The sequence below is a fragment of the Watersipora subatra genome, chromosome 8 (genome assembly GCF_963576615.1).
Source record: "Watersipora subatra chromosome 8, tzWatSuba1.1, whole genome shotgun sequence".
Taxonomy (NCBI): domain Eukaryota; kingdom Metazoa; phylum Bryozoa; class Gymnolaemata; order Cheilostomatida; family Watersiporidae; genus Watersipora; species Watersipora subatra.
In genome coordinates, this window is record NC_088715.1 from 6,984,709 (window position 1) to 7,008,671 (window position 23,963).

Below are 23,963 nucleotides of genomic sequence, written 5' to 3' on the forward strand. Positions count from 1 at the left end.
TGTAGAAATCAGAGTTTGAAATACAGTTTCTAAAGAGAGTTACGTTGCCCACATGTTTTGAATTTGTTAAAAAAGAAAATGATCAGTTCTGGGCAGAGGAGAAACAAACACTCATTATCATCACATGTTCAATGTTAAACAACAAGTGACAGTATATATTTGCTGGGTTGAATAAAACTGCTATCTCTAGATGTCAGTGAGAGCTTGTGATGTTGTTGAGAGTGATGTTGTTGAAAGCTTTTGTAGTTATTTACATTTCTGATAAATATTTAGCCGAATAGCTTGTTATTGTGTATTTCTGTTTAAAGCCTTTACTAGTGTCATGTACTTATGTTTGTTGTTATGTGTAATGCCTAATTCTATAAAGTAATTCTATGTTCATATTACTTCATATAAATACACAGTTATTCTGATTAAAATTTCAATCGACAATGTTACGTTTCTTGTAAACATACACCTATTAACTATACTTAATAGTATAGTTAATAGGTCTATGCTTGTAAACTTCAACATAAATAAATGGCTAATAACCATTTGAAAATCGCAGCTTCACATCATACACAAGTTGCTGGTCATGTCATACACACGCCCTCAACCATGTGCACATGTTATTCGCTCAACAAGCCCTTTGACAATAAGATGTCAATACATTTTTTACACCATCTCACATGTTAAAGTCTAATGGATAGCGCTAGTCACTTCAGAAGATTTACACATGGGAAATAGGTAGACAAAAACCAGTCTATTTGTGATGCCATATTACATACGCCCTAAATGGGCCTTCACAACCTCAAGATTTGGTCAAATTAAGCAAAAGTAGCATCTTCTTGTTCAGAATTTCATGCTCTTCTAAAATGGCGAAATAGAATGGAGTGAAAACATCTGACGGTCATGTCATAAATTGTGGAAATGCCCATTTACGCTGTAGACGCATCTACTGTATAGGTATTGTCGAATGGGGGATGTAGTGATAAGTTATGAGTTAACTGGTTAGTGCATTGATAATTTAGTAATAGCAATTCAGTTCTAAATAACTGTCACTCAGTAAAACAAAAACTACTAAAGCCACTCGAGGCACAACTATCAGTAAAAATCCAAAAAGACGATTTACCTTGATGACACATTGTGGCGGATCCTGCTGTCGCGTTGCAAGATAAGTTTTTCCAAATGCACCTTTATTTAGATATCTTACACAGGTGTAACTGTTGCCATTCATTGGTGAACCATCAGCAATGGTGATAGAATCGGTCGAGTTCCGTGAAAGCTGTCCCATCGACAGGTTTGCTGAACCCGTGCCTGCATGTGGCCTTGCTTGAGTACCACCCATTACCTGAGTGAAAATAGCCAATGTGAACAATTTTATCGAGAAACTATTTGGCACGATACTAACCTATAATCACCTTTCTTAGGCGATCACCTTTCACAGTTGCTTCTCAATTATTCTACACAATTGCCTTACATATGTCCTTTCTAATCAATTTCCTCACACAGGTACGTCTAAACCATTAGCTTGTGTAGAGCATGTTAGACCATCCCCTTACTTAGGTATTCTCTAGACCACCACATTACATAGATCCTTTTAGACCAGGGGTGGGCAATTATTTTTCTCCAGGGGCCAAATGAGAAACGGAAAATATTGTGGAGGGCCGGACCAAGTGTGAAATCTACTCTAGTTATTAATTTTACATTGAAATAAGTAAATTGTATTATTTACAGAAGTTGGTAAAAGTATGTGTTATAGTTAGACAATGAGAGAGTGAGGTTTTTTATACTACAACAATTTTATTGATTTAATTAATGTATTCAGTGAAAACAAAGGTAAGTTTGCCACATTCTGACTGTTTTTCTTTCACATAACCTTAAAGCTTTGTATTTAACATAACTTTCTAGTAAGATATCACAACAATGTAACATAATTTACAAAATTGTTATCAAACTGCAAAACAGTGCAGAAAAAACATGTTTCAGCATTTTTTCTTGTTAATTGAGAAAAATCTAGCTACTTCTGAGCTTTAACAAGAGCATCAATGTCATGTTGAATGTTTGAAGTGGAGATGTGAAGTACAACTGACAGATGGTCATCAGTAAGGGAGGACCTGTGCATAGATTTGGTAAATCTCATTAATGAGAACGCTTGCTTGCATGTATTGGTAGATCCCAAAAGAACCAACATCTTCTGAGCATGTTTCTTCATGTTTGGAATATTTTCCTTCCTGTGAGATGAATAGAACTCCAGCAGTGATGCTGACTTAAAGTGCTCTGCTAATACTGTATCTGACTGCAAGTCTATGAGTTCCAACTGAACATCAGCGGGCGCATTGTCCACATCGCATGCAATGGGAAAGGAAATCAGGTGCATTTCATGCTCAATGTTTTCAAAATCTTCAAACCGTCTTTAAAACTCACTGTACAGGTCTCCTAACATCGATGAACACTTACAGAGGTGACTGGCTGAGGGTTTGACTTCTTTAAGGGTTTGCGTGTGAGTGAGAATTTTGTTCTCTAGTTGATTTGAAAGAAACTGCAACTTTCTCATTTAAAGCCTTGACCTGGTTATGCATTTCATGGACATAAAGGCCCTTGCCTTGCAGTTTAGTGATCAGTTCGTTCAACAGTGCAGTCACATCAACAGCAAATGCTAAATCTGCAATCCAGTCTACATCTACGTAAGAGCTCAGGGATGTTTTTGCCTTTAATCTGACAAAACTCTTGAATCTCTGCTTGTAGGTCCCAAAACTTTTTTAACACTTTGCCCAAGCTGAGCCATCTGACAGATGTATGGTACCTGATGTCACCATGTTCGTTATCATGCTCTTCTAAAAGTGCAACAAATTCCCTGTGATTTAATGCTCATGCCCTGATAAAGTTAACTGTAGTTACAACATCAATAACATGGTTAAGTTTCAGCACTGACTTACACAACGCATGCTAATAAATAATACAATGAATGAACACTAATTTATGCTCTAGGTTAAGTTCAGTCACTTTATCTTGCATTCGTTTCAAAGGTGCTACATTTCTCCCGGTCAGATTTGAACAACCATCAGTAGTGACTCCTACCAGTTTGTCCCAATTTAGTTCAAGCTTTTCCATGCATGCGTTTACCTCATTGAACAAATCCCACCCCGTGGTTATTCCTTTTATTGATCTCAATGCCGCAATCTTCCGTAATCTTGAAATCCTGTGTTATTCCTCGGAGAAACACAAGTAACTGCACCGCGTCGCGGACGTCACAGCTCTCATCTAAAGCCAAAGAAAAAAAGTCAAAACTTTCTGCTCCATATTTTAGCTGAAATCTGAGATTCTCCGTGATGTCCTCCACCCTTCTGGTCACCGTTCGCTTGGACAGTAGGACCTTCTCAAATGCTTCTTTTTCTCAGGACATATTAGCGCTGCAGAGTCCACCAAGCATTCTCTTTCACAAACTCCCTCAGAAAAAGGCTTACAGTTTTTAGCGATTTTATGCGATATCACAAAGCTGGTCTTGGTTGCTGCATCCCAGGCTTCATGTAGCTTGGTAAAATAGCCTTGTTGTTTTTCTAGCTTAGCAAGCAAATCTTTGGACAACCGAGCTCTTTCAGTCAGATGTCCGTATTTTTCTGCATATTTTGTCTCATAATGCCGACTCACGTTGTACTCCTTACACACGGCAACCTGCTCACTGCAAAGTAAACACAGGTTTACCCCCGACTTCTGTAAATAAATATTTAGCTGTCCAGATTTTCTTGAAACCACGGCCTTCAGCATCTACCTTTCTTTTTTTGACATGTGCAGACATTTTAGGGTTACTATTACAATGAGATGCTGCTAATCACATGCATTCGGACTGCTTCACTACCTGAACATGGACACCACACGTCCACCGGAAACTGGTCTTAAGGTGAAAGCACTGTTGTTTTACTGCACGCATTATGCACAATTTTGAAAGTTGTTAGCTAGTTAGTAATCTTTTATTTTGCTGATAATAAAATAACAATTTTGAAAATAGGTTTCATTTTCCTAACTATTTGAACCCTGGTCGTTCTGGTTAAAGTGTGTCAGCAACCCTGGGAAATATGTCCAACGATCTGATGTTGTTAAACTTTTATTAAATATGTCTAAATGTGATCATAATACAATGATATAAATTTGATAAAACACTAGTGAAAAAACCAGGCAACCCACAGCAAATATCGTCAATCTGCAAAAAACAGTATTTAAAAACTATTCGTACAGAAACTTTGAAAATTCGTAAGATTTTAAAAACTGGTAAAAAATTTTTACAGTAGTATCATATTCATCGAACCAATGTTCATCATCATTTCATGACTCAAAATATACCGAAAAATTACAGTTAGTATCATAAACTTCTTCAATTGCATCACAATCATTTATGGCCTACTAATGAACGAGTCGTATCGGTTTTTTCTAATAAAGTTTGCTATTATAGCGAAGGAAGTAGATAAAGAAATTAGAATAATGTTACAAATGGAGGTGAAATTTCAGGCCAAGGATATTGTGCAAGAATTAATTTGATTGGTTTATGCTGTTACTTAAAAACAGCTTTTGTAAAGAGAGCCATGTGAATGCCGGTATTATGGCCATTAGGTTTCTGACGCACTTTTCGCAATGCCAGAATACCAGCCATTATGGCTCAAAGTTTCAAGTCCAACCGCGAGCCGATCAGAATGGGCTCCCGGGCAGTATTTGGCCCGCGGGCCGTACAATGCCCGGGTCTGTTTTAGACTATAGAAGGATCTATGATGGTCTAAAAAGGACTTATGAGTAAGTAACATAATAAGACACTGAATTGCTTTATCTCTTGTGGCAACTGCGTGAAAAACCAACATATACCAACCTTTACCAACCTTTATTATAAAAACTAGTACCCTAGAAATTCAGTTCACCATGAGAGATCGCCGAATCGTCAAGAGTGTCGATAAACCACAGAGAATAAGTAGCCACGCAATTATTCCAAAATTCTTAAAGACGATCCATTGGCGCAGGCGTTGGAGTGTCGAGATATATATATATATACAAGATATATATGTATATACCAAGATGAATGTCATGAGTTGTAGTCACGCCAAAAACTATCTTGTATCCTAACTCCGAACCTTGACAGAAACTCAGAAAGACACGACCCTGTTTTATATAGCACAGGTATTTTTCTTTTACTATACAAAATATCTTTTATTTTTTCTTTGCAGAATAGACCTTGCTTTCTACAAAAGATGAAAATATTAATGTACATTGACATTGAGGGTGTGCATTCTCCTTAATCTATTGTAAAATTATCTTAATCATAGACCATAAACCGAAATAAAGTGAAAAAAAAAGTTTTTGTTGATACAAAGCAATAAGACTAGTTACTATACAGTCGTTTAATTAAAAAAGTTAGCGTAAAACCTCTGATTGAACGCCACCTCCAATTGACCGCCACCCTGAAAGAAAGGTTAAAAGATAGACTGCCACCTTCCAATTGAATGCCATGTCCATTTGATCGCCACTTTGACGTTATTTGATCTTTACGAGCTCATAATATCAACTGATCAGTAGAAAAGTGTCCACAAAATCATACTAATAATTAATCGTTTATATCAATATCAATCTCTTGTGCAATTCCAAAGATTTTTGTTTTTTTTTCGTTAGAACTTTGAAAGCAACACGGTAACAATAATCGATAACAGTCTCAGGCTAGTGATAGCTCTCCGTTTAACGCAGTCTTTCTACTTCGTAGTAGCCTACATTTAAAAAAAGACTTAAAATTACGATGGTAGATGAACTTTGAAAGCAACGCTATAGAAATAATCACTGTCTCAGGCTAATAGTGGTTCCTTGTTTAACGCAGTCCTGATACTTTGAAGTACATGTACATATGTTTATAAAACAGTTTAAATTTATGATGGTAGATAGAACTTGGAAAGCAACTCAATAGAAATAGCTACTGTCTCAGGCTAATAGTACATGTAGTTCCTCGTTTAACGCGGTCCTAATACTTCGAACGGCATGCATATAAAGACCGGTTCCCATGTTTTGGACCAAAGGTTATACGTTTAGCAAGCAAACTTCTAGTGCTATGCTAAATTCACTAACTAAATGCAGCACATGAAAGTTTTGCTCTGCCAAAAAATTGTTTGGATGCTAACATCAACTAGTTCAACAGTGCAGAAGAAGAGTTGAGGACACAAGATATTGTGGAAGGTACTGAACAACTAGAAGATGTTCATTCAATCGAAAGTAACAATCAGAACACAGCTATCTGAGCAAACGATGGAAATATTTTTGTTTCTGCATGTAATATAAATATGGTTCATTTATGTCACTTGTTCATGAATATATATTTGCATCATTTGATAGATGATTGTTGTATAACTTATAAATATGCAGATTTATAGCATGTTTTTAATAGCATCCTTGCCGCTATCTTAACACAGCTTACAATGGATCGATGCTCATAACTCCACTTCTATTGCACATAAAAAGCTAGTTTTAGTTGCAAACTGTAGCAAACATATCAGTGAGTGCAATGGGAGTTTATTCAACAATATTAAATATAGATATAAAATAAAAATGTCTTCAAATTTAAAATGAAATAAAAATTGAAAATTCCAATGAATTGCAACGCAGGATACAGGCTATAATACTATCGTAGGTCAATTGCAAGCAATAGTTATCAACTGGTAGAGATATTTCTCAGTTTCTTAATGCATATTTATTAAGAGATCTTCGACAAGTTAGAGGTAAGTTAGCATATTTATTGCATTCAAAATGTGTAATATCGGTCCACCGGAAAAAGAGGGCAAAATATAGGCGACCTTCGTTTCACCCGTAATAGGGCTAGATTTATCTTCTGAAAATTCTGACGAGCTATTTGAAAAATAGACCACCAGCCTCTATTTGAACGCTGCCTTCAATTGACCGCCACCATAGATAAAGAGTTGAAAAATAGAGCGTCAAGGCATTCAATTAGAGGTTTTACGGTAAGTCTTGTTTTTAACTCACCCCAAATGGGTGAACTTGGAAAAAGCTTAGAACGGATTAGGCAATTTACATGTATTTCATTGCTTGTATATTGTAATATCCCTATAACATAAACATTCGCAAAACAGACTAATCATGTTAGAGGATTGTCTACTGTATATGACATTTACAACTTTTAAAAAAAATCAATTTTGTAAGCAAAAGTGAAATCGTTATTAAATATAAATGAAAACAATAGAAATGGAGAATAAGAAACATATTAATAAGCGCTTGAACTATATCAAATGTAACTTAGTTCAAACGTTTAAGGTTACGTATATGTAACGTATAAGGTGAAAGCGTACAAGCGTACAAAAGTACAAGCGTATAAGGTGAAGTAACCATAAAAACCTTTTACTACAGATTATCACTCTATTAATTTACTTTTTAATATAATTTAAGTTTTAAAATTTAGCATTTACATTTAGCTTCATTTGTTTTAGCATTTCTTTTTTCAATGCATCTGTTTCAACTTGTATTTAAAGGTTGACTTGCAACAAAATTAACATTAGAGTTATTTGGTATCAAAAGGCTCGCCATGTCTTACTCTGCTGTGTTGTAGGTGCAAAATATGTGGAAATGTGATTACAAGCTCTTAAAAGCTCAAAAATGAACAGTTAATCGCAGCCATCACGGAAACGCCGTAATTTATAATGATCGAATCTCTTAATTTTGACGACATTCTCAAACATTTTGGTTATTGTTTTGACATGTGATGTTATCACGTGATATTAAAGGCCAATAAAAGGCTCAATATAAAACGTTTCGTAGCACTGGTTTATGACAAACACTTTGGGTTTTACCAAAAACTCCATATCAAATATAGATGTTCGCTACTTGACAGTTTTGTTTCGGCATGGTCTGATCATCTAGTCGTAATCTGATCGTGTGACCCATACTTCCTGCCAAATGGCGCAAACAATTTCTGCAGCATTTTTCGACTGTCACAGGTGACCAATAGGCTCCTCATGTCTATCAGACAATGATATGCACTCCTTCGAACTAAATTTAAAAAATTAAACGAATTTTGAGGTAGGTTTTGAGATATCAGCGCTCAAAGTGACAGCATTGCGATGATGATGAAACAGACGCGTAAGGACAATAGACATGGTTTTGTTGAATGCGTGAAGTATATTTGTGAAAATATTTTGATGAATTAGGTTGCATGAAAGTGTAAACAGAAACCATCATGTTCAATTACGTCCCACTTGAGCCGTTATGGCATGGGGTTCCAATCTATGGCGTTTTCATGTTGGCTGCGATTAACTGTTCGTTTCTGAGCTTTTAAGAGCTTGTAATCACATTTCCACATTTTTTGCACCTACAACACAGCAGAGTAAGACATGGTGAGTCTTTTAATACCAAATAACTGTAATGTGAATTTTGTTGCAAGCCAACCTTCAACTACTTGACATTTTTGTCATTATTTTTTAACACAACGTGTTCTTTACAAAAACATTTGCTCATACAAACCCAGCAAATATTGCAATGGATTAAATTCGCATGCATGTTTGATAAAATTAAAAAAAAGAAATTGTTGCATGCAATTCCAGGCAAAGTTTGGCACTTGTTAATCGGAGAAATCCTGCAATCATAATTAGTAAACAAGTTGATTAAAACCTCAGACAATATTAAAGATGCAAAGTTATGCAGACACTATGATGACTACTGATGGTGAGCCACATTTATAGGACATAATTGCAAGTTGTGTGAATACAGTCATACCTCGACATGTGAGTCTCTCGGCATACGAAAAATTTCACATATGAAAAAAAACTGACCAGATTTTGGAATTGAAACAAGATGGTGCTCGATGCAGCCAAGTGGGTGCTTATGAGAACAGCATCGCCCAGTCTTTCTCGTTGAATCAGTTTGAAAATATTTTAGAAAGGTCGGCTAAAAGTTAAGGTGATAAGGTGAGCCAAAAAGAGCCAAGCCAAAGTTAGAAGAAAAGCCAAGGAAAGTTAGAAGCTTGAATTGAAAATAAAATTAGAATTACGTTTGGTGCAACATGGGGTTAACTTATTTTTAAGAGTGTAAATAGTTAAGTTCATTTACATTAAATTTAATGTTTATGTTACGTAGTCTTACGAAAGAGGAGCTTACCAAATGCATTGCTGTCAAGACTCACTGACACTGCCGTTAGCTTTCAGCAAAAGTAGGTTTGAAAAATTTATCTCGAAGAACAAAATACCAGTATTAAAATTAATAAAAGCCAACTTTCTCTCACAACACAGTTAGCTACTACATATGTCTTGAAGGTGAGAACTCCATACAGTACATTACATAATAATGTTACATTGTATAACAGATCATAATCATGTGATAGGTATTTGTTACTTTGTAAGTGTATGTAGTGAATTAAAACAATATCATGCTTTTACTTGATTTTTCAGAGGGTGGGAACGGGTTAATCCATACTTAGTTATTTTATATCATTCACAAGAAACATTACAGGCAAGTTTTCAGCGTAAACTAGTTTAAATGCCACGAGTCAGCAATCTACAAGCTGACACATTCTACATTTCTACATTACATTCTACATTCACCAGACCATGTAAAATGCTTATTTTGATCACCTGATAATGCCAAAGGTTTAAGAAGTGAGCATAAATGCATGGACGGGTCTTTGTGGTGTGATTCTCGCTCACTAACCCAGTTTAACCAATTAAAATTTCAGTTTGGTTGGCTTAGAGCATATCATCAAAATATATTATATATATATATGCATAAAGACTCACAGTTGATGTAACAATTGAGCGAGGAACATGCCAAAAACCTTAGCAAATGATGTAAAATAGTTTTATAAATTAAATCAAAACATTAAACAGCAAGCACCGAGCAGTTACTGAAACAATTTACAACTGAATGATTAGAGATTTAGTAGTATGTACTTATGCAACTGATCAGATAAACGAAGTTCTCCAGTTGCTAAGTAATACCGCAAAAGCCCACGTTACAAAAGACAAAAAACGCGCAGAGAATTTCCTTGTTACATATGTGAATTAGTTGAAAATGAGCAACCAGTTTTATTGCTTACACACGAGAATGACTTCTATAAATTACAAGAAATGTTGTCAAGTCTTGCAAATCATGCGATGATTTTCCGGGATTAGAGTCCCGGGATTAGAGACTACCTTCAAGTACCTTATTCATGCAAACTTTTGGCATTGCAAAAACATTCCTCAAAACTATCGGGTTTTTAAAACAACATGTGGACGCGAGAGGAAATTAGCATCCCAAAGCTCTCGTGAGAGAAGTCAAGAAAGCGCGATAGTGCCGCGTTGTATGAAATTATCAAAACCAGGGCCGTATTATATGGGTCGAGGTCACAGAAACCATGGTTAAAGATGTGGTTGCGTCAAGTTTGAGTTGATCCTAAAAGAAGGCATTTTTTTCTCTATCAGTTGATATGTTGTTTGTTGTCTTAGGCGATCTCATTGCCAAGATATTTGAAAATTGAAATCGAAAAAATCCGGTCGCCGTAAAAACACTCAGGCCAAAAAGACATGCCCATACTTGCCCAAAATGATGTCACGCGTGATTTATCTGTCAATATGGGTCGTGGTCACAGAAACTATGGTCGCAAATCACGAAGTTGAGTTATTCGACTTTAAAGTTGCACTAACTGAATTTATAATTTTGGTAAGGATTTTTGTAACACGTGCTTCTGGACCAATCAAAGAGTGATCTTTCTATGAATACGAGATATATTATATCTCGTATATAATACGAGATATAATATAATATATACAATATAATATATAAATCGTACTGTCAAGGGAGAAATTTTAACTAATTTAATTTTTTTTAGTAATTATGTTTATTTTAAATTTCTTATAATAATGAATATAAAAAGTAGGCTAATAATGATAATTTGATATTTAAATAACAGTATGAAATGTACTGTTTGTGTGAGTTTCCTTTGAGTGAAATACTACAATGTTCTATGGTTTTATGGTTCTATGTGTAATGGTTAGCCTCTGGACCTTGAGTTCAATTTCTCCCAAGACAAATTTTGACCGCAGACAAAGTGGCACTTCTGCCCCACAAAAATCAGACCGTTGCTATAAAGCAAAATTGAAATAGCTACTCAATCAATGGAGATGGGCACTACTATAGTTATCCTTGCAATTTGCTTTGACAGTAAGGCGTTGCTGTATCGATGAGCCCAAGTATCAAGTATTATTGAGATTATGAGGCCTACTATCTCTTGTGGGCAACTCTCTGCAGGTAATTATCTTATAATTGACAATAACACGCCAGTGGTTTGTTTCTAAGTGTCTGCAAACTCTATTTTCCTCCAAAGGTCAAAATAACAATTATGCTGTCAAGGCTTACTAGCTCAAGCAAAAATAACAATATGCTTAGCCCTATTTGTTATGGCCTTACTAGGTTAAACGAGTACGTATCTGTTAGGTGTGTAGCAGTAGCTCTTACTGTAAACAGGGGCGGCTGAGTTAGCTCTCTTCTCTCAGGGCTTTATGGCTTCCTGGCTTGCCACCTCTTTCTGGGTGAATCGTGTTTGTTGAGTCTATCCTCGGCGAGCTGGTTGCTACTGGCTCCTTGGCTATCTTGGGCTTATGTTAATCCTCCTATCTTGGCTCTTCTTTGCGGCGCCCCTTTGCCGTCTGGCTCTCTGCCAGCTTCTCCTCTGCGGCTCCCCTTTGCCGTCTGGCTCGCTGCCAGCTTCTCCTGCTCTTCCCTTGATTTTGCCCCCATTTTATACTTGTCCTTGAGCCATTGTCGAATGTCATTGGTTGGTTGTGTTTTACTTGCGGTCTTTGCGTAAGCTTTTGTGTAATTTCTATTTCAGATTCCTTGCGGTGAGCTAAAATTCCTTACTGTGGTTGGGATTCCATGACGACAAGCGAATGAGAAGTGAAAAATATTTTAAGTCCGGTAACAAATTGTACAAAACTGGCCATAACTCAAAAACTAACAATGGCAGAATTATAAAATTAATTTTACAGTAATCCTCGTTCTAAGACGCTACTAGCTAGCTAATTTATATGAAGCAAGAGAAACTATTATCATATTATGCCATTCTTTTTACAACCATTTCGTCAATATTTTCTCATAAAATACAATATCTGAGTTAATGAACAATTATGCTATATTTTTCTACTGCTCTACAATACAACATTTTCTAGACTATAATGATGTTATAAGCTATAACTAAATATACTAAATAAAGTGTTGTAAATGATTCTTTCACTGATGGCTGGTTGCTGATCTGGTGCACGCCGGCTGCTTCTTCGTTCCAACAAGTCATAAATTTGGCTGGCTCCTGTAATATTGGTGATATACCTCCATTTTTGCCTGATACTCTGTAGAGTTGTTTGCTTCGCTGAATATCCATTAATAATTGTTGTAACCAGTTAGTCTCTTTCATATTAAGTGGTGTTGATCAATAATAATCGTGATTTAGTAACAATTTTATGCTGTTTTTCATTCATTAAGCTTTTCATTATAATGATCAGACAACTCCCAATCGAACTGATGTCCCATATATTCACATTGCATCAGCTGTGATAGTTGGACAACTCCGATGCTTGATACTTCCAGCAGCATAGCAATTGCCATATATTTCATGTCTGCTTATTGATGCATCACAGTGCTTACTGCAATGTTTTGCAGCAGTTGTGGTATTAGGTGATCCCACAAATTATTACTTCTCTTGACTTATTGGTCATCTATCATTTCAAACCCTGACAGTACCAAATAAAATATATGCCAATAGAGCCGCTTAGGACTAGACTTTTATCGCAGCCGATATGAATACGAGATATATTATATCTCGTATTCATATCGGCTGCGATAAAAGTCTAGTCCTAAGCGGATCTATTGGCATACATGTATATTTTATTTGGTAGTTGCTCATGTTAGTTAGAATAAAATTTTAAACCCCGCTACAGATACATTATTATGAATGTTTCAAAGGCCTCAAATAACGAAAATTGAAAATTTGTCTTACTCACTTTCTCCGAATGATGTGTAAACATTTGAGTACCGACCATAGAGTTATCTCCCTCACACACTGGCTAGAACAATGGCGCATGAAAGCAAACTGTTTTAAGACAGATACTATTTGGTTCAACTGCAACCCAAAACAACTTCAAGTCAGCGGAGAAAACATTAGCATTACCAATTCTACTAAAGTTTTAGGTTTAACTCTAGACTCTAATTTAACATTCAACACACAAAGAGAAGAATCAAAAGCGATATTGGCCAAAAAATGGAGACTACTTCTCCCGTTCATCAATGCAGGATTAAAGCCATACTATTCTAAAAGGATACTAGAATCAACCATAATGCCGAAAGTGTTTTACAATAGTTTTATATGGGATCAAAAAGCTGACATCACTCTCCATAGTTGTTTAAAAGACATACTAGGAGCAAAGACTAATCCCTCAACGGAATCACTCCGCCATATCACAAACATACCTACAGCTGAGTCTTTAAGCTCCAGAGACATATACACATACTGTAGAATGGCAATAGGACAAAGATATTTTGCAAAAACTTTGTTATCTACAAAAAGCAAACTTCAGAAAAAAATACATTCCCACATTGTAAGTTTAAATGGTAGAAACACAACTATAGCAGACATGTCAGCAAGTCATTTTAAAAGATCCACTATTCAAAAGCAACTAATTAATGATCGACAACGCCGATGGAAAACTCATCTCATAACAGGACAATGTTCCACTGGTTTATTAAAGGACCTAGCATCAGATCATCTGGAGAAAAACCCTATTCCACTTATATTACCTAGGAGACAAATATCAATTTTAACTGGGCTCCTCACAGGCCACACAACCTTACAATATCACTTATACAAATTCAATTTAACATATACACCAACATGCACATGCCTGGATGAGGATGAAACAGTAGACCATTACCTATACAGATGCAGCAATTACACCAACCTAAGAAAGAAAATATTCCCTAACACTCACAACTATCAACACCTGCTAGAATTTGTACATGAAAGTGGTGATTCAATTGAAAGCATAATTAATCCACTGCAGATAAACCATAGAAGTAAACATCAATGATACTTCCCCAGACAGATGGTACAGACCATATTATAGTCATTCAATTATTAATAACAATCAATCTTGCCACAATCAATACTCCTAGCGGATCTATTTTTCAGACCTGAACCCTTGTATATAGTACATATCAATCAATTTATCTTTGTATAAGCTATCCTGCATTACTTATTTGAAGTCATCCTCTCATGTAAATTTTCTTTTAACTTTTACACAAATAATCTCAAACTAAATATGAATTGTTCACTACTATCTTGCATTCAGGATTCTTCTACAGTTTCCGTTTTATTGGATAATATGCCTGCAAATAGAGGCTTTTTGTTATTTTTTTATCAGCAAAATAAAAGATTACTAACTATCTCCCTCTAGAGTGAAAACTACACGAGCGTTTCCGGTGCCAACAAGGAGCATTTAGGCCACGCCCCTTTTTTGTGCTAGTCAGTCGTAGTGATTGACTAGATCAATAACATCAGCCATGAGAAGGGTTAAACAAGGATCATGAATTTCCAGTTGAGATAGTAATTTATGCTCATATTAAAGAAATGATGATTATAGTTTATTACTCTAATATATGCTTGTTATTTAAAGCAATTCAATACCTACCAGGGATCGCTAAACATATTATGGAAATGTTTACTTTTTCATATCCATTTCCATCAATGATATACAGCCCCCACAGCAATGATATACAGCCTCCCTGTATATCATTGTTTTCATAAACATAAATATTTCCATAATTTTAGGGAAATGGATATGGAAATTTTATTTTAGAAATATGAAAATGTTGTTGAAATGGAAATAATATGGAAATGTTATTGAAATGGAAATAATATGGAAATGTTATCGAAATAATAAGGAAATGTTATCGAAATAATATGGAAATGAAGTAGGGAAATGTTATGGAAATGGAATTAATATGGAAATGAATTATGGAAATTTTATGGAAATGGAAATAGTATGGAAATGAAGTAGGGAAATTTTATGGAAATGGAAATAATATGGAAATGAATTATGGAAATAATATGGAAATGAATTATGGAAATGTTATGTAAATGAAAATAATATGGAAATGAATTATGGAAATGTTATGGAAATGGAATTAATATGGAAATGAATTATGGAAATTTTATGAAAATGGAAATAGTATGGAAATGAAGTAGGGAAATGTTATGGAAATGGAAATAATATGGAAGTGAATTATGGAAATGGAAATGAATTATGGAAATGAATTATGGAAATGTTATGGAAATGGAATTAATATGGAAATGAATTATGGAAATTTTATGGAAATGGAAATAGTATGGAAATGAAGTAGGGAAATTTTATGGAAATGGAAATAATATGGAAATGAATTATGGAAATAATATGGAAATGAATTATGGAAATGTTATGTAAATGAAAATAATATGGAAATGAATTATGGAAATGTTATGGAAATGGAATTAATATGGAAATGAATTATGGAAATTTTATGAAAATGGAAATAGTATGGAAATGAAGTAGGGAAATGTTATGGAAATGGAAATAATATGGAAGTGAATTATGGAAATGGAAATGAATTATGGAAATGAATTATGGAAATGTTATGGAAATGGAATTAATATGGAAATGAATTATGGAAATTTTATGGAAATGGAAATAGTATGGAAATGAAGTAGGGAAATGTTATGGAAATGGAAATAATATGGAAATGAATTATGGAAATGTTATGGAAATGGAATTAATATGGAAATGAATTATGGAAATTTTATGGAAATGGAAATAGTATGGAAATGAAGTAGGAAAATGTTATGGAAATGGAAATAATATGGAAATGAATTATGGAAATGGAAATAATATGGAAATGAATTATGGAAATGTTATGTAAATGGAAATAATATGGAAATGAATTATGGAAATGTTATGGAAATGGAATTAATATGGAAATAAATTATGGAAATTTTATGGAAATGGAAGTAATATGGAAATGGATTATGCAAATGTTATGGAATCGGAAATAATATAGAAATGAATTAGGGAAATGTTATGGAAATGGAATTAATATGGAAATAAATTATGGAAATTTTATGGAAATGGAAATGATATGGAAATGAATTATGGAAATGGAAATTGTGACATACACGTAATCTCTGATACCTACTTGACTTGCAAAGGCACTGAATAGATAGTGTTAAGTAAGTGAGTTAATGCAATCAGTTACTCATAAATAAGATAGATAGTCATACTGGAGTTGTATTACATTAGTGTGCTGGGAAGCTAATCGACTGCCATCAACTATGAGCTGTTCTACTCAAGTTGCCCGAGTAATAAAAAAGTCTTTGAACAGAAAATTTATTTTTATATAACATGTACGATTCTAACTTTTAAACTTCATATCATGAGAAAATGTTTTTAAGCAGTTCAAATGAATTAAGAGGAAAAAGAAACCAACTGTAAAGGTTTTCAAGCTTTTTCGAACAACTACAACTTTTAAATTTCATATCATGAAAGAAGTGTTTTGTTGAAATAAATTAGGAAAAAAAAAGAAACTTTAAATGTGTTTAAATGTAAAATAATTAGCAAGTAATGGCTAAATATAATCTGTCTAGCTATGATTACAATGAAAAATTATTTAATAAATAAGGTAATGAAAGAGTCTATTTTATTTTTATATAATTACAATTTAGCATAATTAAGTATGTTATAATTTATTTGTACTTAACATATAACAACATTTGCCACTTTAGCTTTCAAACTACATATTATGAGAAGTGTTTTGTGTAATTGAAATAAATGAAGAGAAGAGAGAAAATAAAAACAACTGTAAATGTTTTCAAGCTTTTTCAAACAACTACAACTTTTAAATTTCATATCATTGAAAGAAGTTTTTTGTTGAAATGAATTAGGAAGAAAAATGAAACTGCAAACGTGTTTAAATGTAAATGTGAAATAATTAGCAAGTGATGGCTAAATATAATCTGTTTAGCTATGATTACAATAAAAATTTATTTAATAAATAAAGTAATAAAAAAGTCTATTTTATTTTTAAATAATTATAATTTAGTATAATTAAGTATAATTTATTTTTATCTAACATATAACAACATTTGCCAATCCAACTTTCAAACTTTTTGCTTGCTTACATCAAGCAAAGATGTCCACTAAGTAGTGGACATCTTTGCTTCAAGCTAGTTTAACTATTTGATTGATATGTATTGAAATCTAATATTAGATGCAAGGGCTGTTTGTGAACTGTGGTGTCAATGAATTACTCTATCACCATACAATGTCAATACTTTCAGTTGATGGCAGTCGATTAGCTTCTCATCACACCAATGTAATACAACCCCAGTATGGCTATCTATCTTATCTATGAGTAACCAATGATATACAGCGCCACCATGTGTGGGGGCTGTATATCATTGGAGTAACTGAATGCATTAACTCACTTAACACTATCTATTCAGTGTCTTTGCAAGGCATGTAGGTATTGAATTGCTTTAAATAATAAGCATATAGTAGAGTAATAAACTATAATCATCATTTCTTTAATATGAGCAATAATTACTATCTTAACTGTGGAAAGTCATGATCATTCTCATGGCTGATGTTATCGTTCTGTCAATCACTACAATTGACTAGCACAAAAATGGGGCGTGGCCTAAACGCTCCTTGTTGGCACCGGAAACGCTCATGTTGTTGAAGGCACAGTTATCACTCTAGGGGGGATATAACTCTATGGTACCGACTACCAATTCTACCGGTCTACAGTAACTCTGTCAAGCAAACTATGTAGAATAAGGTCTTTGTATCAGCAGTTCCGCTACCCACACTAATGATATACATGTATAGCTTCCCAAAAGCCCCGTCCACATTATCTCCGTCGCCTATCCTTGAGGCAGGGCTGTATATCATTGCCAACACTGAAAACTAGTTTCTTACTACCTTTGAAAAGAATATACATAGAGATAGAGTTTCAAGAATGAGAAGTGTTGTGGAAGTCAGCGCTGACTAGCCACTTGCAAGTGGGTTCTGAGTACAAGTTGTCTTACATCGAATGAGTAACAGATCTCATGCACAACTGTAATTGTTGCAAACAAGGTGCCTGGTGAATAATGGCTCTTTATTTACGCAAGCTCTATAAGCATGAAAAGACAGAATAATTAGACACAATTCAATACAATCAAGCGTATTGCTGTAATGAGTTAATAACAAATACTCACAGTTACACTTGTAAATGTAAGAATGTTAAGATAGTTATATATATAGGTTACAAAGATATACAAAGCTGCACAAAGGTATGTTAATGTTACCACGCTGTTCTTAATAAACATTAAGAACGCAACTCTCAGTACTTAGTTCTGTCGCTCGTAGTCTGTATCACTAGCTTTGTGCTCTTTGTTGTCCTCACTAAGGTACCTTCTCTGTTGCATACTCTTACCCCTCCTGCTTAACACTGGAGCACCTTTGCTTATATAGCAAGTGCTGGGTGTTAATCTATGGGCTTTCTGCGCAAGCTGGCTTTTGAGCTAATCCGAGAATGGTTGAACACTCATGATAATTAGAGAAAGCTCAGCTCAGTAAATCAATTACAGAAGTCTGTTGCAAACTGGATTTGAACTCACATTCTCCAGTTCTGCGGACATCCATATACCGTATCCAATTCACTACAATATTCTGCAAATCATGTTTTGCATTATCTTCAACAATATAATTTTATTATATAATTTTTACAAGTAAAAAGATCTTCATCTCGGCATAAAGCTTTTATTAAAAATATTCATCAAGTCGTGGCCACTCACATAGTTTTAGCTGATACAATAAGACAAATTCATCTACTGCAACAAACTCAAACAAAACATCATGGTTTATGCAGCACACATTCAAGTCTCTCTTTCCCCTTTATGGCAGTTTCCACACTGACAACGCTGCTTCGGCTGGTGAGACGACAAACATCCTGTAATCAGTAAAACAAGTGCAATAAATATATGTCATTCATAGATATGTCATTTTAAAGCTTATCTAATGAAAGCTTTCAAATTGGGAGTTTGATAGATTGCGAGTGTAATTTTAAAAACGAACAAATGTTTAACAAAGGCACAAGTACACCAAGCCAACGATTCGAAGCTTTGGTTCTGGAAGTTAAAGATTTGCATTGATCAATCGATTTTCTTCACTTTCTACAACTGAAAAGTGAACATCTAAAGTCAAATCAAAAATCTAATTTACTAGATAAAACTGCCACAGAAAATTTGAAGCAAATGTAGCTAGGTGAACCGATAAAAAAACATAAAACGATGATTAGTGATAGCAAAAAGTTATAATTTTATTAATTAGTACATGTATTAATGAGTACTAAAATATTACCTTCAGTGTATTCATCAATCTAAGCCATTGTATTGCTAGATGCTAAAGATTAAAAAGAAGCCGTCACGAACTCACTGTACATACTGTAATAAAAAAAGTGGATGATAAGTACGACACTGAGTTTCCGCCATTGTCGACGCAGAACAAAACCCCTAAAATGGAAATGGTGGCTCTGAGAAGGGCCGAGGTGGTTGGTGGGACTACTGGCACTCAGAAGTCGATTTTGACTGGTGGGTCCAGTAGCCCGAGAGGGTCACTATCATCCCCGATGGAGTCTACCGATGGGTGGGCGATCTTGGACTCCACTTCATGCCGTGGAGTAGGGCAAGCATCACGGGCTGGCCTCCAGTACGGCCGTCGGTCCTGCCGTGGCCTTTGGTAGCGTCGCCCTCGGTGATGGTGTTGGCGACGGGGTGAACACGCCCTCGGTCTCTGGGGTTCAGTCTGGGTAGACTGTGTTCTCCCGTGCTCAGCAGAGACGTGCGCATGCAAGAGAGGCTGAGTGGTGAACACCTCATCACAGGAGGAGCAGCGGTGTCTGTGTACACGAGCGTGCCTCTGTAGGTCACGCTCCTTGTTGCAAGAAAAATTGCAAAAAGTACACGAGTGCTTCATGCTTGTAAAAGCGAATGAACTGTTAATTAGTGTGTACCCGTATTTATAGACAGTCAGCATGCCGAAGAGATTTGATGACGTCTTTTCTAAGCCTATAATCCGGCAGCTCAAATTGCTGACTCAATGGATCTATATTACGTTCGTCGCTATTCAGACAAATTTGAATAATCATTTATAAGGCGCACGCTTAACACTTGTCTAATGTAGTGTATATGTGTGGGTTATACTAGCAATTTTATGTTAACCATTTATTACCATATTGTTCTAAAATTTGTATGTTACTATACAAACACTAAAAATTATTAATACTCTTATTGCGTGATTAGTTAGTGACAAATGTTATCGTTTTTTATATTCGAAATATGTTATTGTGGTATTGGTTGACCTAATTACTGTGCAGCCAATCAATTGTAGATTTTTCTCTGGGATTGCTATATAACCTGTCAGTTTTATCATTGCTGGTGTGTTACTGCTTGGTACTGAAAGATATAACACCAATAAAGATACTGTGTTCTTTATAATAAGCTCTGTTTGATTTTCAAAAGCAAATAGGGTATAAAATTCTTGTCACTGTTTCTGACTTTAGCATTGTGATATTAGCCAGCGTATCATAGCTGCTTTCACTATAAGTGCTATTGACCGAACATCAACAATTATTGCGCTTGGCTTGCTTGGGTGTAACAGTTGAGAAAAGACACCATCGAGTCTGTTTATCGGCTCACTATCGAGTCTGTTTATCGGCTCACAATCGAGTCTTTTTATCGGCTCACCATCGAGTCTGTTTATCGGCTCACTCCCGAGTCTGTTTATCGGCTCACCCACGAGTCTGTTTATTGGCTCGCCATCGAGTCTGTTTATCGGCTCACCATCGAGGCTGTTTATCGGCTCACCCACGAGTCTGTTTATCGGCTCACCCACGAGTCTGTTTATCGGCTCACCCACGAGTCTGTTTATCGGCTCACCCACGAGTCTGTTTATCGGCTCACCATCGAGTCTGTTTATCGGCTCACTCCCGAGTCTGTTTATCGGCTCACCCACGAGTCTGTTTATTGGCTCGCCATCGAGTCTGTTTATCGGCTCACCATCGAGGCTGTTTATCGGCTCACCCACGAGTCTGTTTATCGGCTCACCCACGAGTCTGTTTATCGGCTCACCCACGAGTCTGTTTATCGGCTCACCATCGAGTCTGTTTATCGGCTCACTCCCGAGTCTGCTTATCGGCTCCCCAATGAGTCTGTTTATCGGCTCACCATTGAGTGTGTTTATCGGCTCACCCACGAATCTGTTTATCAGCTCGCCCCCGAGTCGGTTTATCAGCTCGCCCACGAGTCTGTTCATCAACTCATCGAGTTTGCGGGAACTCGCTCTCGAGTTGGGAGTTGTCTATCCTCGTCGAGCAGAATTTACTTCAAGACGTATCTCGCACGCGCAGGAAATTACATTTTAGCCTCAAACAGGGAAATATAATCTGAATGTAAACTTGACAGGAAACTCAATAGGAGACTCAGAGTAAAAGATAAATTTACCTCCATTCTCCGATCTTGCTCCGTGGAACTTTAACTACCTGATGCCAAGAAAACTCGGAGCCACCTTCGCAGTAACTTTACCGCAATTTTTACAATTATGTTGTTCGCCAATAAAACGTGTCGATCGAGTAATTAATTAAAGTAATGATGTTAATTACTTTAGTACATATCGATGTCCATGCGATTTAATAATAGAGTAAAATCTCTAAATTTGAGATCACAGACAACGCGTTTTACGAGTGATAACATTTATTACGGCCTATATAAAAATTTTGCGCCGATGATTGGCTAAGGAAGCGACCTCATATTTATTGCTCGTGGTTTCTTTTCAGATATATTGCTTGTGACGTTGCGAAAGAAGCACCCGCTGGAACGTGAGCTTTTTAAAAGAGGGCCTCATTCAAACGCATATATCTTTGGACAGGGTTGGTCTACAAAGACAAAAATGGCATCAAAATGTAGCTGATGTTTTAGCCTTTTCTGGGTCTTAATTTCATTAAACCGAATTTTTTGGCGCAACCACATCTTTAAAAGTTCATCATGTCATCGCTAGCAACGATTAAGTTGGCAGCTCATCGCACAATGACATTATAGCAGTGTATCGTTGCGGTCCATCGCACAGCCAATCATTGATTTGAGTGATAGTATGCACTGGCCTTTATGCTGACTGTAGAACAATGCATTGTGTCAGTTTGCATAGCCTTGACAATGTTTAGTGCAGGCGTAGTTTGAACTCCAGTCAATGAAGTTGCATAATTTTATTGTGGTTTAAACGCGGCTAAAAGTGTTAGTCGTGTTAGTTGGTGTAATGCTATTGGTTAATCGAGATATACATCTTCATAAGGAAGATGGATACTGAATATCGCATTAATGCAAAAAGGGTTCTTCTACTTCCTGTGATTCGATTTTACCTTCATCTTCAGAGAGCAATCAAATTCTTATCGGTTTCGGACTAAAATACTTGTATACATTGATTTGCGATTATAGACAATTTCTGAATGTTCTCGAAATAGCTGACGACTTTGGGAACAATATACATGTATGTGTAACTTAAGATACCAGCTTCTTTCCTTATGTACAGGTTCCTGATTCAGCAGGATTATGAACCTTCAGACATTACCATCATCACCATGTACAGCAAACAGATGTTTGAGCTGCAGAAGAAATTTCCTAAAAAAGATTTTGATGGCCTCATCATCACATCTGTCGACAATTATCAAGGTAATTTTTGACTATCAGTACAGCTCTATATTGTTTCTTTTTTGTTGGTAGAAAAGTGCAAATTCCGTTAGTCGGCAGTTTTGGCTAAATTTTGCTTAAACTATTTCGTGTAGGTAATTTCTAGCATCTCTCAAACTTCAGTAAAAAAAGTTTATTATTGCTGCCAAGTGTGACAATCAAAATTTTGAAAGATGCCCTTGATATAATTATGCAGACATAATTATATCAAGGGCATCATGCAGACATCAATTATATTAATTAATTATTAATACATAATAATTAATTTACAAACAAACTGCGAAATTTTCGCAGTTTGTTTTTTGTTTATCAAACAAACAGCCCAAATTGAAGTATTTATCATGATGTAACTTTTTACCCAGATTAAAACTATATAATATTTTACAGCTTGAAATTATGTTACAAAGCTATACTAAACGCAAAATTTATATTCTCATCTTTTTTGCTGTCTCAATACCTTTTAAACTAACCCGGTTTTATTTTACTCAGATGGGAAAAACATGCAATTTCTATTTTTCAAAGTGCTTGTTTGAAAAGACTGATAAAGCCATGATCTATTACTGCTATAAATACTGGTATTACATCACCTAAGTGTTGTTTAAGTTTTACCAGTCCCCGGCATTCACCCTTTTGATGAGAAAACAAGATGTCTTTAATCTCTTCCGTGGGTCAACGACATTTACGTCATTGTTGGCAGAAGTTGAAAAAGCTGTCGCTTAGTGTTACAGTAAAAGGATATAAATATTATCAAGTCCTAACTATTGTCAGCTGTTTATCTATTTAGATGTGAAACAATTATTTGAGGGTGCTATGCGTTATGTTGCAAGCTAAAGAAATACGGAAACGCAATCTTGCTAAATATGGATAGAGGAAAAACAATTTAGAGTACAACTTGACTATCGAAACGGAAATCTGAAACTTCCTATGATCCTGCTGTGGTCTGTAAGCTTTGGACTGATCAGTATGATTATAATTCAGATTATGGTAGTGATGTAAATGCTAAAGACTTCAAATACTATAAGAAAACTGATGGTTATATTAACTCTGACAATGATAACGGAACGGGCCTAACAATGTGGTGTAAGAACTTTGGTCTCTTTCAAAAATGTGTCAAAGCATAACACACACAGACAGTTGTCGTAATACATATGTGAGTAGATGTTTATGTACAAAA

The 23,963-nt window shown here is 35.4% G+C and overlaps 1 protein-coding gene across 1 annotated transcript in view; it reads right to left on the bottom strand.

The window, feature by feature from the left end:
- LOC137401583 (uncharacterized) overlaps positions 1 to 10,108 on the bottom strand; it is a 61,385-nt gene extending 51,277 nt beyond the window's left edge. Inside the window, exons 1-2 of the mRNA XM_068088012.1 lie at positions 10,043 to 10,108; positions 1,112 to 1,330 (exon numbers count right to left, since the gene is read on the bottom strand). Coding sequence (XP_067944113.1) covers positions 1,112 to 1,327 — 216 coding nt within the window. The 5' untranslated portion in view covers positions 1,328 to 1,330; positions 10,043 to 10,108. The remainder of the gene's footprint in view (positions 1 to 1,111; positions 1,331 to 10,042) is intronic.
- Positions 10,109 to 23,963: the final 13,855 nt, after the last annotated feature.